The sequence below is a fragment of the Mauremys mutica genome, chromosome 1 (assembly GCF_020497125.1).
Source record: "Mauremys mutica isolate MM-2020 ecotype Southern chromosome 1, ASM2049712v1, whole genome shotgun sequence".
NCBI classification, from domain to species: Eukaryota; Metazoa; Chordata; order Testudines; family Geoemydidae; genus Mauremys; species Mauremys mutica.
Genome location: NC_059072.1, coordinates 43,008,650 through 43,020,735, shown reverse-complemented (window position 1 = coordinate 43,020,735; position 12,086 = coordinate 43,008,650). Strand labels below are relative to the sequence as shown.

General features: G+C 39.9%; 1 protein-coding gene across 3 annotated transcripts in view; it reads right to left on the bottom strand.

The window, feature by feature from the left end:
* Positions 1-12,086, bottom strand: part of LOC123353989 (V-type proton ATPase subunit S1-like) — an 87,941-nt gene that overhangs the window by 74,720 nt on the left and 1,135 nt on the right. The window contains exons 1-2 of one of the 3 annotated variants that reach the window (XM_044995582.1): positions 8,513-8,634; positions 529-655 (exon numbers count right to left, since the gene is read on the bottom strand). In XM_044995582.1, coding sequence (XP_044851517.1) covers positions 529-623 — 95 coding nt within the window. In that variant the 5' untranslated portion in view covers positions 624-655; positions 8,513-8,634. Of the gene's footprint in view, positions 1-528; positions 656-8,512; positions 8,635-12,086 lie in introns of those variants that run through there. The other 2 variants (XM_044995574.1, XM_044995591.1) reach the window with 2 other exon arrangements.

Genomic DNA, 12,086 nt, shown 5'->3' with positions numbered 1-12,086 from the left:
AACTACATTAAAAACAACATTAAGGTGCAAAATCAGGCACTCAAAAGTTAGGAAATACCAGTATTACGATTGCCTGTATAACCTTAATTCAACCTCCTTGTGTGTATGCATTATGATGCAGTCTTTAATACATCATCTTCTTAATGTATGCGAAACATGCCTCTGGTGGCACATGACCAGGATTTATCACTGAATTTGGTCTGCTGGTTGGATCATTAGCTGCCCTGGTTCAGGCTGGGTACTGACAGGGAGTGCAACGTGAATATTGATCCATGCCCTACTTTAATTACATAGAATCATAGGACTGGAAGGAACCTCAAGATGTCTTCTAGTCCAGTCCCCTGCACTCAAGGCAGGACTAAGTATTATTTAGATCATAGTGTCTCATATATTGTACATTGGGTCAAGGTCTCAGGAAGGGCAGAGCAGACATGATCATATGTGATTTGTTGTACACACACACACACACACACAATTTGTTCTGGTAAAGCAACTGCATAAAGACTGCTAGATGTTTTAATTTCTCACCTGTGAGTTGACCAGAGCAGCATAGGTACATGGTCCACAGACAGAGCCAATTTGAGCAGCATAGCGAGGGAGTAGAACAGCCGGACTAGGGCCATGATCGCACTCAGGTTAGTATATGACTGACTAGCTGCAAAGAAAAAAAAACTGAACATAAGATGAAGGAAGCCGGATTTTCCAGTTTAATCTGCAGTATCTGGATACAGCTAGAAAACTGGTTGGGCCTGTTTTATGTCAACAATATAAACATTCAAAATACCCATTTCATTAAGTCAAACAATGGTGCTAGAATTTTTGAATAACTTTCAGTGCGGCAGTGCAAATGGCCCATGAACTGTACATGCCTTTGAATCCATACACAGACCTCTTAACAGATCATTCCTCAGTACAGTGTTCATGAGGCCCACATTTATTCCAGACCCACTGTTTTCTCACTCACTATTACTGTAATTTATTGACAACTGAATTATTAAACCCTGAAATGAAGTTTATAGAAAACTTTCCTCATGTTGAAGAAAAAGAATCCCATATATTTCCATTTTCTTCCTCTACTATTTATTACCATGTCCCTAAGCTTTTCACTGATTGTAGAAGCTGGTATCACACACAGGAGTTGGCAGGTTTGAAAGCTGAAGTATATCTGGACATTGCAGCTTCCAGCAAGGAGAAAGAGAGTAAGAAAGTGATGAGATTGGAACTTAACTAAAACATGGAATTGTTTAATTATCCTTTACTGTGGAAGATGCTGATCCATAAATCAAGAATGGCAAAAAGCAAACCAAATTACAATGTTCTCAGGACCTGATATGACTTAAATACCTTAAAAACCAAATAGAAGATTAGAATGGTTATAGGAATTTCTTCTACCCCATCATCACAAGCCTCTGGTTTCTCTCTTTTTTAAATGCTGCCCCTCCCTCCTTCAGTGACAGAGCTACAGACAAGTCATGCTTCTGCATTTGAGAGTCACCTTGTTAAGTAGTATCATGTGCACTATAGGCATGCGTCGCATGGGACTTTCTAATCAGAATAAAAGATGTGCTCCAGGTCTTTAGTAGGTTATGAGCGCAATTACATCAAGGACCCAACAGAAAATGACAACAGACCATTTAGAGCAGCCATGAGGAAAGGGCAGGGGACAAGTTATCAGTAAATGCAAGAAGGAGAACTCCTCTTGGAGAGGGCAACTTTTGCCATTGAGAGCAAATCATGGGGCTGAGTAGTTGTGAAAGCTCCTTGTGGGTTATTTTGGTGGTTTAAACATTCATTTAATATTCACTTTAACTATTTGAAATTCTGGATTTGGTGGATTCTTGATGAAAGGCTTCCAAGAAGGAGAGGGTTGAATGGAAAGCAGGTTGGAGGGAGAAAGAAGCAGGAGTAATAGGTCCCAAGCATAAGAAACAGCATGAAGAAGGTGGGAGAGCAATTCTGGGGGAAACTATTGGGAAGAGGAAGGGAAGCTTGAGTGAAGTGAAGTGAATAAGGGTTGGTCAGAATATGAGCTGAAGTTGTACAGAGCTCTAAAGGTAAGCCCCAGTGTCTTGAATTCATGTGACTCACTCGATTTGGTGTACTGTTTATTGTTGCACAGTTTATGCATAATGTAAAGCAATTTGTTCATATGCCAGTATAAAATCAGCTGTGATACAAGAGAAAAGCTACATTAAAAAAACCAGCAATCCTCCACATCTCTTACACCTCTTACTTTTGTCTTTTATGCCTTTATCTGTTTCCCTCACCCCCGGCCACTTTTACCACCTTCCATTTCCTGAAGTGATGGGTTGGCTGTGAATTATAACAACAGAATAGTGCAGATCAGTGTAAGACAGGGCAAGTGAGCCAATGCAAGACTAAATGGGAGAGAGGGAAGAACTGGAGCTTTCAGAGAAGAATTTAGAAGTTCAGTCAGAGCAAGCAAAGTACTCAGTTGGCTTTAGGAATGGACAACCTCTTGCTGGTTATGACTAGGCTGAGCAAATAAAGTATTTTTCAGTTCATTGGGCCAAACTGAAATATCTGAAAATATTCCAGTTTGATCTGAACCAAAATCTACTTTTCTGGAAACAAAAACTTGAAAAAAAAATCACTTTTCAAGTCAATTCAATGTTTTGAGTCAACCGAAAACAATTTTTTTTTACTTTTTGTATTGATTCAGACATTTTTAATGTTTTTCACTCTTTTTTTAATTAGCCAGATGTCAATTTGAAATGCTATTTTGAAAGTTGAAACAAAATATTTAGACTTTTTATGAACAAAACTGTTGAAATGAAATGTTTTGATTCTTTTGAAAAGATTTTCCCCTCTCTTTCCCTCATTTTTTGCCTTATTCTGAACCTTTTGACTCATTCAACATGAATTTGACTAATAGGATTAGGGATCTGGAAAATGCTTTTTTCGATTAAAACACTATTTGTCAAAATAAATAAATAAATAAATAAAAATCACTCCATTCTCTAGCACTCTTCATTGGACTACATAGCCATGGCTTTGACTTGCCCACAGCAGGTCTAGAATGTTCCTGAATTGTGCATGCATGTGCCTACTGCACCAAAAGCTACTGAAATCTTAAAAAAAAAAAAAAGCCTAGCCTGCCGCTAGAGCACAAGAAGAAAAGCAGAAAGATTTATAATCTAAGAATACATGATGGGGTGATGTTAAGGGTACAAAATGTTATTGGTAAGAGTTCAGTATGTTATCTTTGGGAGGCCTACTTAGACCCCTTTATTGTTGCAGGTGAAATGCAAGAAGAATAGGCAGAATTCTTTCCATTTTAGCAATACATGCCGAATGTCCTGAGGGGCCAGTCTAAGAGGAACAGCCACCATATTATTACATTAAAGCTTCTTGGATTCTATCACACCCATTCCTTCTTGGATTGGGAGCTCACGCTCAGATGTGACACCACTGGTTTTCACTGTGCAGGCAACAAACTCTTTGCAAAACTGCCTAACAGGAATTTTTTTTTAAATGTCATTTACCTAGACCCCCTTTTCTCTGCATATCAAAAGCTAGCTCCAGTGGGGCTTCACATCAGAGCAGCACTCAGCAATCTGAAAAGGGCTGGACTTTTGGAAGCTAGGCAGAACAATGCTAAATGTAAACTAATAATAGATTGAATCCCCATCCTAACCTACAAGTCATGAGTCACGTGAGCACACACTGGCAGTTTCTGTGATGAGTCCTTATGCCAAACAGAAGAGAGAGAAGAAATCATTGAGATAAGGGGTAAAGGCACTTCGGCTTGCTGCCTAAAACATTTTTGATCTGGGTAGGTCATAAAAGGAAAGGAGAAACTAGTACAATGGAGGGAATCATAGGGGAAGAATGTGTTGCGTCTCTCTCCCCATCCCCTCCCAGCCGTCAAGAGCTGGAGTGTGGATTACCCAATGGTTTGAGTTGGCGCTTTGTTTTGAATGAAGTAAGCCCTGAAGAAAGGAATGTGAAGAAAATGGTACTTGGAACTGTATTTTGCCATCGTCAGCTGGCTTGCGTGCAGTTGTAAATACATTTGCTCCCTTTCCTTACTTAGATTTTTCATTCCTAAAAATAAAACTTTCATGACATGAATAATAAAGAAAGATATGGCCAGGTGCAAGAGAGGCATAACAGAAACTGGGGAGAGAGAGTTTGCACAAAAGATGACTTACCAAGACTGAACTAGAATGTGAGGAGTGCTCATTGGTTCATTCATCTGTCTAGAAGATGCACAGATAGGAGCCTACATGTCTATATTGATGCTATCTAATAAGAAAACATATATTTTACTGCTATATTTTCCCTGGATACTTCCTGATTTGCACATAAACTAAACCCCATATTTAGACACCTCTGAACGTTGGGGTGTTTGAAATTCAGCACGAATTCCAAATTTTGTGACCCAGACTAATCTGTTTTTTAAGTGTTATTACAGTTTTATAATGAAGAAAGAGGACAAAATGTTACCTTCGTCAGCTCTCTAGCTACAATTAGTTTATTACATGAAAAGAATATAAAGGCTCATTTCCCAAGTCCATATTTAATTTCTACTCATAAACCTACACCCACCCATTTCTCCAGATTTATACGTTTTCTTTTTCAATCCTGTGCAGAGTCTGTAACCCACCTACCTCAACCTGTCAACGCGCAAATGGAGGACCCATGAAAAATAGTAAGCAAGGTAGATGTAGGCTTAATTTCTTTTGCATCTAAATCCTTCTTCTTTTTTTTTTAATCTACTTTATAATTCTGCATTCCTGATGTAAATAATTCTGAACAGAAAAAGTCTGAATGCCAGATTTGTGTGGGACGAAGTTAAATTTAGGACTCTAAGTTAGGAAGAGAGGGATGTCTTTTGTAAAGGAGGACAATTTATGGGTATGATAAGCTAACATTTATGAATGGAATGTCTGTAGACAGGGAAAAAAAGACTGTCATCAGTTATGCGTGAATATGACCCAAGAAACAGATTCAGAAGCTGACATATTGATGGTGGCACTGCATATTAAGAGATCCATCAGCAAGCTGGGATAATGAAAGCAGATGTGTTTGTTCTGGGCTTTGTTTTTAAAAAATGAGTAAGAGATTGCAATTCTTATCCCAGCTGTTACTGTATTTCCCTTTGAAGAAAGTATCTGCTGGGTACCAAATATTGGTTACCAATAACTTTGCTACCGTCAACTATTTAATCTGTATTCCTATTTTATCATTGTATTTACAACTACCTTTTGGCACAAACTGGGAATGCATGTTTCCTTAATTGGGACTCAGCCTGTGGGAGGCAGGGAAAAAGGTTACTTGGAGACCCTTTGTTCCTCATCCTCTGAGATGTAATTGGAGGGTAATGAAGAGGTAAATCTCTGTAAGAGCACACAGCCTTCTGTTGCGAAGAGGGAGAGTCAGAAAGCATAGATTCCTTGCCAAGTTAACTGATTATCCATTTAAGCATGTGGGAGGAAAATTGGAGCTTTTCCCTTTGGAAGTGGATTGAGCTGTATTGCTTGGTGGTGCGAGGAGGGGTATTGCTACCGAAGAAGCCCTGTCTGGAGAGAAAGGTCCCCCTTGCTGAGCCCCAGGTGCTGAAGAGGACTGACCCACTCTTGTGGAAGGGCTCTGATGGGTGGGAGGGAGGGAGGGGAACAAAGGCCCCCACATGCCATCCAGACTCTGAGCCTCTTCCCATGTCAAAATAAGCACTTGTGGGCTGGAAGCAATTGCGGCAGACCCTGGGGTTTGTGGTTAAAGTCCTCAAAAACCTCAGCTTATTTTCTGAAATAAAATAGCTTCTGAAATAAAATAGCTTCTAAAGCAGCTAGGGAAGTTTGTGTGTTAAACCCATCTCTCTTCTTGAGGGAGCCAAATTTACCAATCTGTTTTGCTTTCTTGAACAATTCTTTTTTATTTGGGCCCTGAAGTAAGGCGTACCCATCCAATGTAAGGGTTACGTTCATCTCACGAACATCTTGGGCACCTTGGGCTCCTGGAGCTGCCAGAGCGCCTCTTAACCTCCATTTAAGAGTATCCTTCTCTGCCAACAACTCATTCTCTTCCCTTCTATTCTGCAATTTTTCTATCCCTCTGAAATCCTCAGCTACTTTATCCATTTCTATCCACTGGCTGTCTAAATCTTGCTCCAAACTGCGATGGGGTGCACTCACTCCGCACTGGACAGGGAAGTGTTAACTTCTCACTGTGGGCTGAGGAAATCACACCCCCGCATCCCTACTGGGCATGCTCGAGGTGTAGCACCAGTATAAAAGAAAGTAGCCCAGCTCAATCTGGGCTGGCCACTGGAGAGGAAGGATATCTGTTACAGGCGCCTACCTTGGAGCTGCAGCAGCCCCTGAAAGGAGAAGCCAGAGACACCAAGACCCTGGCAGATGCCCCACTGTCTGTGGGCACCCCAGGGACTTCAGAGCCAGTGGGACCAGCCCAGGCAGAGAAACCCAGGAATCCCAAAGTCACTCAGACCATGGATTCAGGAGTCATAGTAGGAAGCAGCCCAGCAGAGGAACTAGCCATAGTTGGTGTGCTGTGGTTAGATCCCAGCTGACAATCTCACTCGCTGCTGGGTGGGCTGGGACCCAGTGGATTAGGGAGGGCCCGGGTACGCCTACTCTGGCCACCACGCCATCCTCAGGTGGTGGCCCACCCCTTTTCTGGCTGCTAGGTCTCACTGCCCCGAGAGCCAGGATATGCTATTGAATCTGGCTGCTAGGCCGCACAGCCCCACAGCTAAAAGCCACTTGGTGGACTTAAGCCTTTAGGCCTCACTTCCTAGAGGCAAAGGGTGGCTTGAGGGACAGGGTGCTCTCATCCCCCAGTGGATGGTGACCCTCTACCCCATCACACAAACCATTAACTTTTCCCCTTTCAAAGTTTATTGTCTCTTTCCAGGATGGAACCACAGGCAATATATGATATATAGTGTATATATATGCAATATAGTGCCTGCCACCACGTCCTCACTGAGCTGGCTGAGGGTCTCTTGCAACTGATTGACATCTTGTCTTTCCCATTTTGATTGATCAAACGACCTACCCTCTAGGTAGATGGCAATTTAGATGGCAAAGGTAGTGGAGCAAATAATTAAGCAATCAATTTGCCAACACTTGGAAGATAAAAAGGTGATAAGTAACAGTCAGCATAGATTTGTTAAGAACAAAATGTGTCAAACCAACCTAATAGCTTTCTTTGACAGGGTAACAAGACTTGCGCATAGGGGGAAGCGGTAGACATGGCACATCTTGACCTTAGCTTTTGATACTCTCGCATAAACAAATTAGGGCAACAGAACTTAGATGGAGCGACTATAAGGTGGGTGCATAACTGGCTGGAAAACCATTCCCAAAGAGTAGTATCAGTGGTTCACAGTCAAGCTGGAAGGGAACATCAAGTGGGATCTGGTTGGGATTAGTTCTGGGTCCGATTCTGTTCAATATCTTCATCAATGATTTAGATAATGGCACAAAGTTCATTTATAAAGTTTGCACATGATATCAAGCTGGAAGGGGTGGCAAGTGCTTTGGAGGACAGGATTAAAATTCAAAATGATCTGGAGAAATGGTCTGAAGTAAATAGGATAAAAGTCAATAAGGACAAATGCAAAGTACTCCACTTAGGAAAGAACAATCATTTTGTATGTGTGCAACTAGGAAATGACTGCCTAGGAAAGAGTATTGCAGAAAGATCTGGAGGTCATAGTGAATCACAAGTTAAATATGAATCAACAGTTTAACACTATTGCAAAAAAAGAAAAAAAACCACCAACATCACTCTGGGATGTATTAGCAGGAATGTTGTAAGCAAGACACGAGAAGTAACTCTTCCGCTCTACTCCATGCTGATACAGCTTCAACTGGAGTATTGTGTCAGTTCTGGGTGCCACATTTCAGGAAAGATGTAGACAAATTGGAGAAAATCCAGAGAAGGGCAACAAAAATGATTAAGTCTAGAAAACATGACCTCTGAGGAAACATTGGAAAAATTGGATTTGTTTAATCTGGAGAAGAGAAGACTGAGAGGGGACAGAACAGTTTTCAAGTACATAAAAGATTGTTACAAGGATGAGGAAGAAAAATTGTTCCCTGTAACCTCTGAGGATAAGACAAGCAGCAATGGGATTAAATTGTAGCAAGAGTGGTTTAGGTCTGGACATTTAGGAAAAACTTCCTAACTGTCAGGATGATTAAGCACTGGAATAAATTGCCTAGGGAGGTTGTGGAATCTCCATCATTGGAGATTTTTAAGAGCAGGTTAGACAAACACGTCAGGAATGTTCTAGATAATACTTAGTTCTGCCATGAGTGCAGGTGATTGGACTAGATGACCTCTTGAGGTCTCTTCCAGTCCTACGATTCAAAATGGCATGTAAAGGAAGTAAGTTATCTCTGCTCCATGTTTCAAATGAATTGGCTGCCTCATGGTTAGGGACAGGAGTTAATAAACCCTGTCACAATGTGGGTGAAAACCTAAGTGGAAGTATAAGTGAAAGAAACTTAACACTCACTATTTGATATTTCCAGTTGTGGTGACTAGCAGTTTTCTTCCATGTGCAGGAAGCAGATTTTCCTCAGAGAAAAGGGGAAGATAGTTTAGCCTCTCTGTATGAAAGCTTTGTTACAGATGAAGGCAAAACTGAAAGTGTGAAGCTTTTTATCTTGCAGCTTTACCAAAACTCTTAGTGAATCTTCTACTCCAGACTTCTGTGTCTGGCTTGTTTGAATAGTATGCCTGACTGCACTTCTCTACTCTTTCAACAGGAAACTTCACTACCTCACTGTCAGCCTGGGAGCACAGTGATCAGAAGGGAACTTCCTTTTTCCTCTTTCAGCTTGTTAACTCTTTATGAACCTTTCTATTTTAGAGAGATGGGTCAAAAACACCTCTCTTCAAAAACACTTCTACACACCTTAAAAAAATTTCTCTTCAAGTGACTAACACAGGTGTCTTGGCCGGTTTCTCAAATTTGGAGTAGTAATAGGGTTTCTAAGACCTGAGTGAAATGATTTGTTAATGTTTAATTAAAGTCCCTTTAATTAAGGTTATTTTTACCTCATTATTTGATTTGAGAAAAACTATTGTTTGTTTTTATGGCTTTTAAGATCATAAACAACTAAAACCAATTTATTATATTTCCCTGAAGTACTAAATAATATAAGAATCAGATTGAGCTTACAATGTAAACCAAATTAATCAATTCAAAGAGTCAACAATAGTATGCATTAAAATTGATTAACAAAAAATCGAGACCCAAAATTGATCAAATTATTACATGAGCACAATCCCAAAACTAATATAAATACAAATTACTGAATAGTTTACTTAATAATTCTATTACTAGAATAAGTAAATAACTTTTCCTTATCTACTTTCTCCACATCACTAATAATTTTATATACCTCTATCATATTCCCCCTTAGTTTCCTCTTTTCCAAGCTGAAAAGTCCCAGCCTCTTTAATCTCTCCTCATATGGGACCCTCTCCAAACCCCTAATCATTTTAGTTGCCCTTCTCTGAACCTTTTCTAGTGCCAGTACATCTTTTTTGAGATGAGGTGACCACATCTCAACGCAGTATTCAACATGTGGGCGTACCATCAATTTATATAAGGGCAATAATATATTTTCTGTCTTATTCTCTATCCCTTTTTTAATGATTCCTAACATCCTGTTTGCTTTTTTGACTGCCTCTGCACACTGCGTGTACATCTTCAGAGAACTATACAGGATGACTCCAAGATCTTTTTCCTGATTTGTTGTAGCTAAATTAGCCCCCATCATATTGTAGAGCTTTAGATTCAGTCCGGGACTGCAGTTTGGTGAACCACACAACATTTTTCAGCTGAGGTACCATCACACTAGTGGGCATTGTCCTCCAGTCAACTGGCTGGTCTGTAGTGTTTTTGTCTTCACTTTCCTTGGGACCAGCTCAGGGAAAGTAGGACCATCAGCTGTCTGATTGTTGTTGTGATGACCTCAGGAAGAGCATACTTTTCTTCCCTGTTTATCAGCTTGAATTTCAACCTTAAAAGACTCGGTAATGTCCCAGGGGACCTCCCTGGAGATCTATCTGTGTATGTGGGGGGGGTGTTGATATGCATCCCCTCCAACTTCAGCCTGCTCACGTAATCCACGTCTTCTTCTCACATGTGGATTCCTGAACCACAGACAGGGGATATTTATACATACAGAGAACATGAAAAGGTGGAATTATGCATACCAACAGGCAGAGTCTAATCAATTGAGATGAGCTATTGAGATGAGTTTTTTTTCCTCCTGCTGATGATAGCTCATCTCAATTGATTAGACTCTGCCTGTTGGTATGCATAATTCCACCTTTTCATGTTCTCTGTATGTATAAATATCCCCTGTCTGTGTGTTCCATTCTATGCATCCGAAGAAGTGAGCTGCAGCTCACGAAAGCTCATGCTAAAATAAATTTGTTAGTCTTTAAGGTGCCACAAGTACTCCTGTTCTTTTTGCGGATACAGACTAACATGGATGCTACTCTGAAACCAGTAATTATGCAGAGCATAAACATCTCTGATGTGAATTTAGAGAAGGGTAGGAAAGAGGCATGGCATTTGAGGTCAGGGAAGGATTTCTCAGCTCAGGGAGACATGAAAGAAGACATGGGGATGGGTTTGGAAAAAAGGACACAGGGTACTGAAACAAGGGACTTTACTGAGGAAGAGAGGCTGGGGAGAAGGGGATAAATGGAGATGAGGCAAAAAGGAGTTAATATTCAGGGAGGATTGAAAGACAAGAAATCCTGAGATATAATCCCATTTGTACCATTGACTTGCTGTGTGTCCTTGAGAAAGTCTCTGTATCTCTGCCTCAGTGTCCTCTTTTCTAAAGTGTTGTGAGAATTAATTAGCTAGCAAGTTACAGTTTGTATATTCAAGACAGCGTATAAATAAATATATTACAAATATTGTAGTATTTCAAGCAACTGTGCTGCAAGTCTTTAACCTGAACAGCTTAAGGTGACAAAACAAAAACTATAAAAGGAACATCCATTATTTCTAAAACATACTTGAAATGACTTCCTGGTTTGAAATGCAGATACAGATCCTCAGTTTATACCTCCACCTCCTTCTTACTAACATAATCTTGGATTAAGTTTAGGGCTTGTCTACATGGTGGGGTAATATATACTATGCAGTTGTGATTTCTAAAACACGCTAACGTAGTATGCATTAATTAGTCCATGTAGACCCTGCTGGTGCACTTACACATAGGAGTTTCAAATACAAAGATAATTAAGCTAAATGGAATTAAAGCCATTTCAATTCTGAATGAGAGTGTCTGCACAGGGGGTTAATGCAGTTTAACTAACCCACCTTAAATTCACACCTTTAGTTAATTTAGATTAATTTTCCTGTGTCCCCATGTAGACAAGCTCTAAATTAGCTATGCCTGTTGGAGCTTTCAAGAGTGGGAATACGCAGAGGCCATTCAATGAACTACTAAATATTGTGTTAAAATGGATCTAGATTATGCATTATTATGTGGAACAAAATAAGATACAAGATACTGGAGATCACAATAACTTGAACCTGGCTCATACCCCTCTCAGTCAGCTTTACCTGCCCCTACTGCTATTGGATATGCAAAAGCTCTTTTGTTTTTAATACTTCATCAACAGGTTGGTGTTTGTTTTGTTTTGATGGTATTTGTGAATTAACTTACATTAACAGCCAAAAACCATACGAACAGCTAACTAGATTAGAAAAAAATCCTAAAGTAAAGATCCTTTTTATAACATACATGTAAATGATATTATAAGAAATAGAAAGGTGAAAAGCATTCTTCTTACTATGGTAATTCCAGTAATTGTATGGGAAAACATTTTAAAATGTGGAAGATGATGAAAGCAGCAATAAAGAAAAGCTAAAACTACTTGCTCTAAAAGAATAACAACACAGCCCACGTCTAACTAGGTTTGTATACTATTGCAGTCCTGAGTGCTTAAATGACACTAGCACATATTCTATTTCAAATGTATGATGGCTATATTTTGCTCCATCCTAATGATGTGACAATTAGGATTTCAAACTTATGAGCACCTGTGTCAGA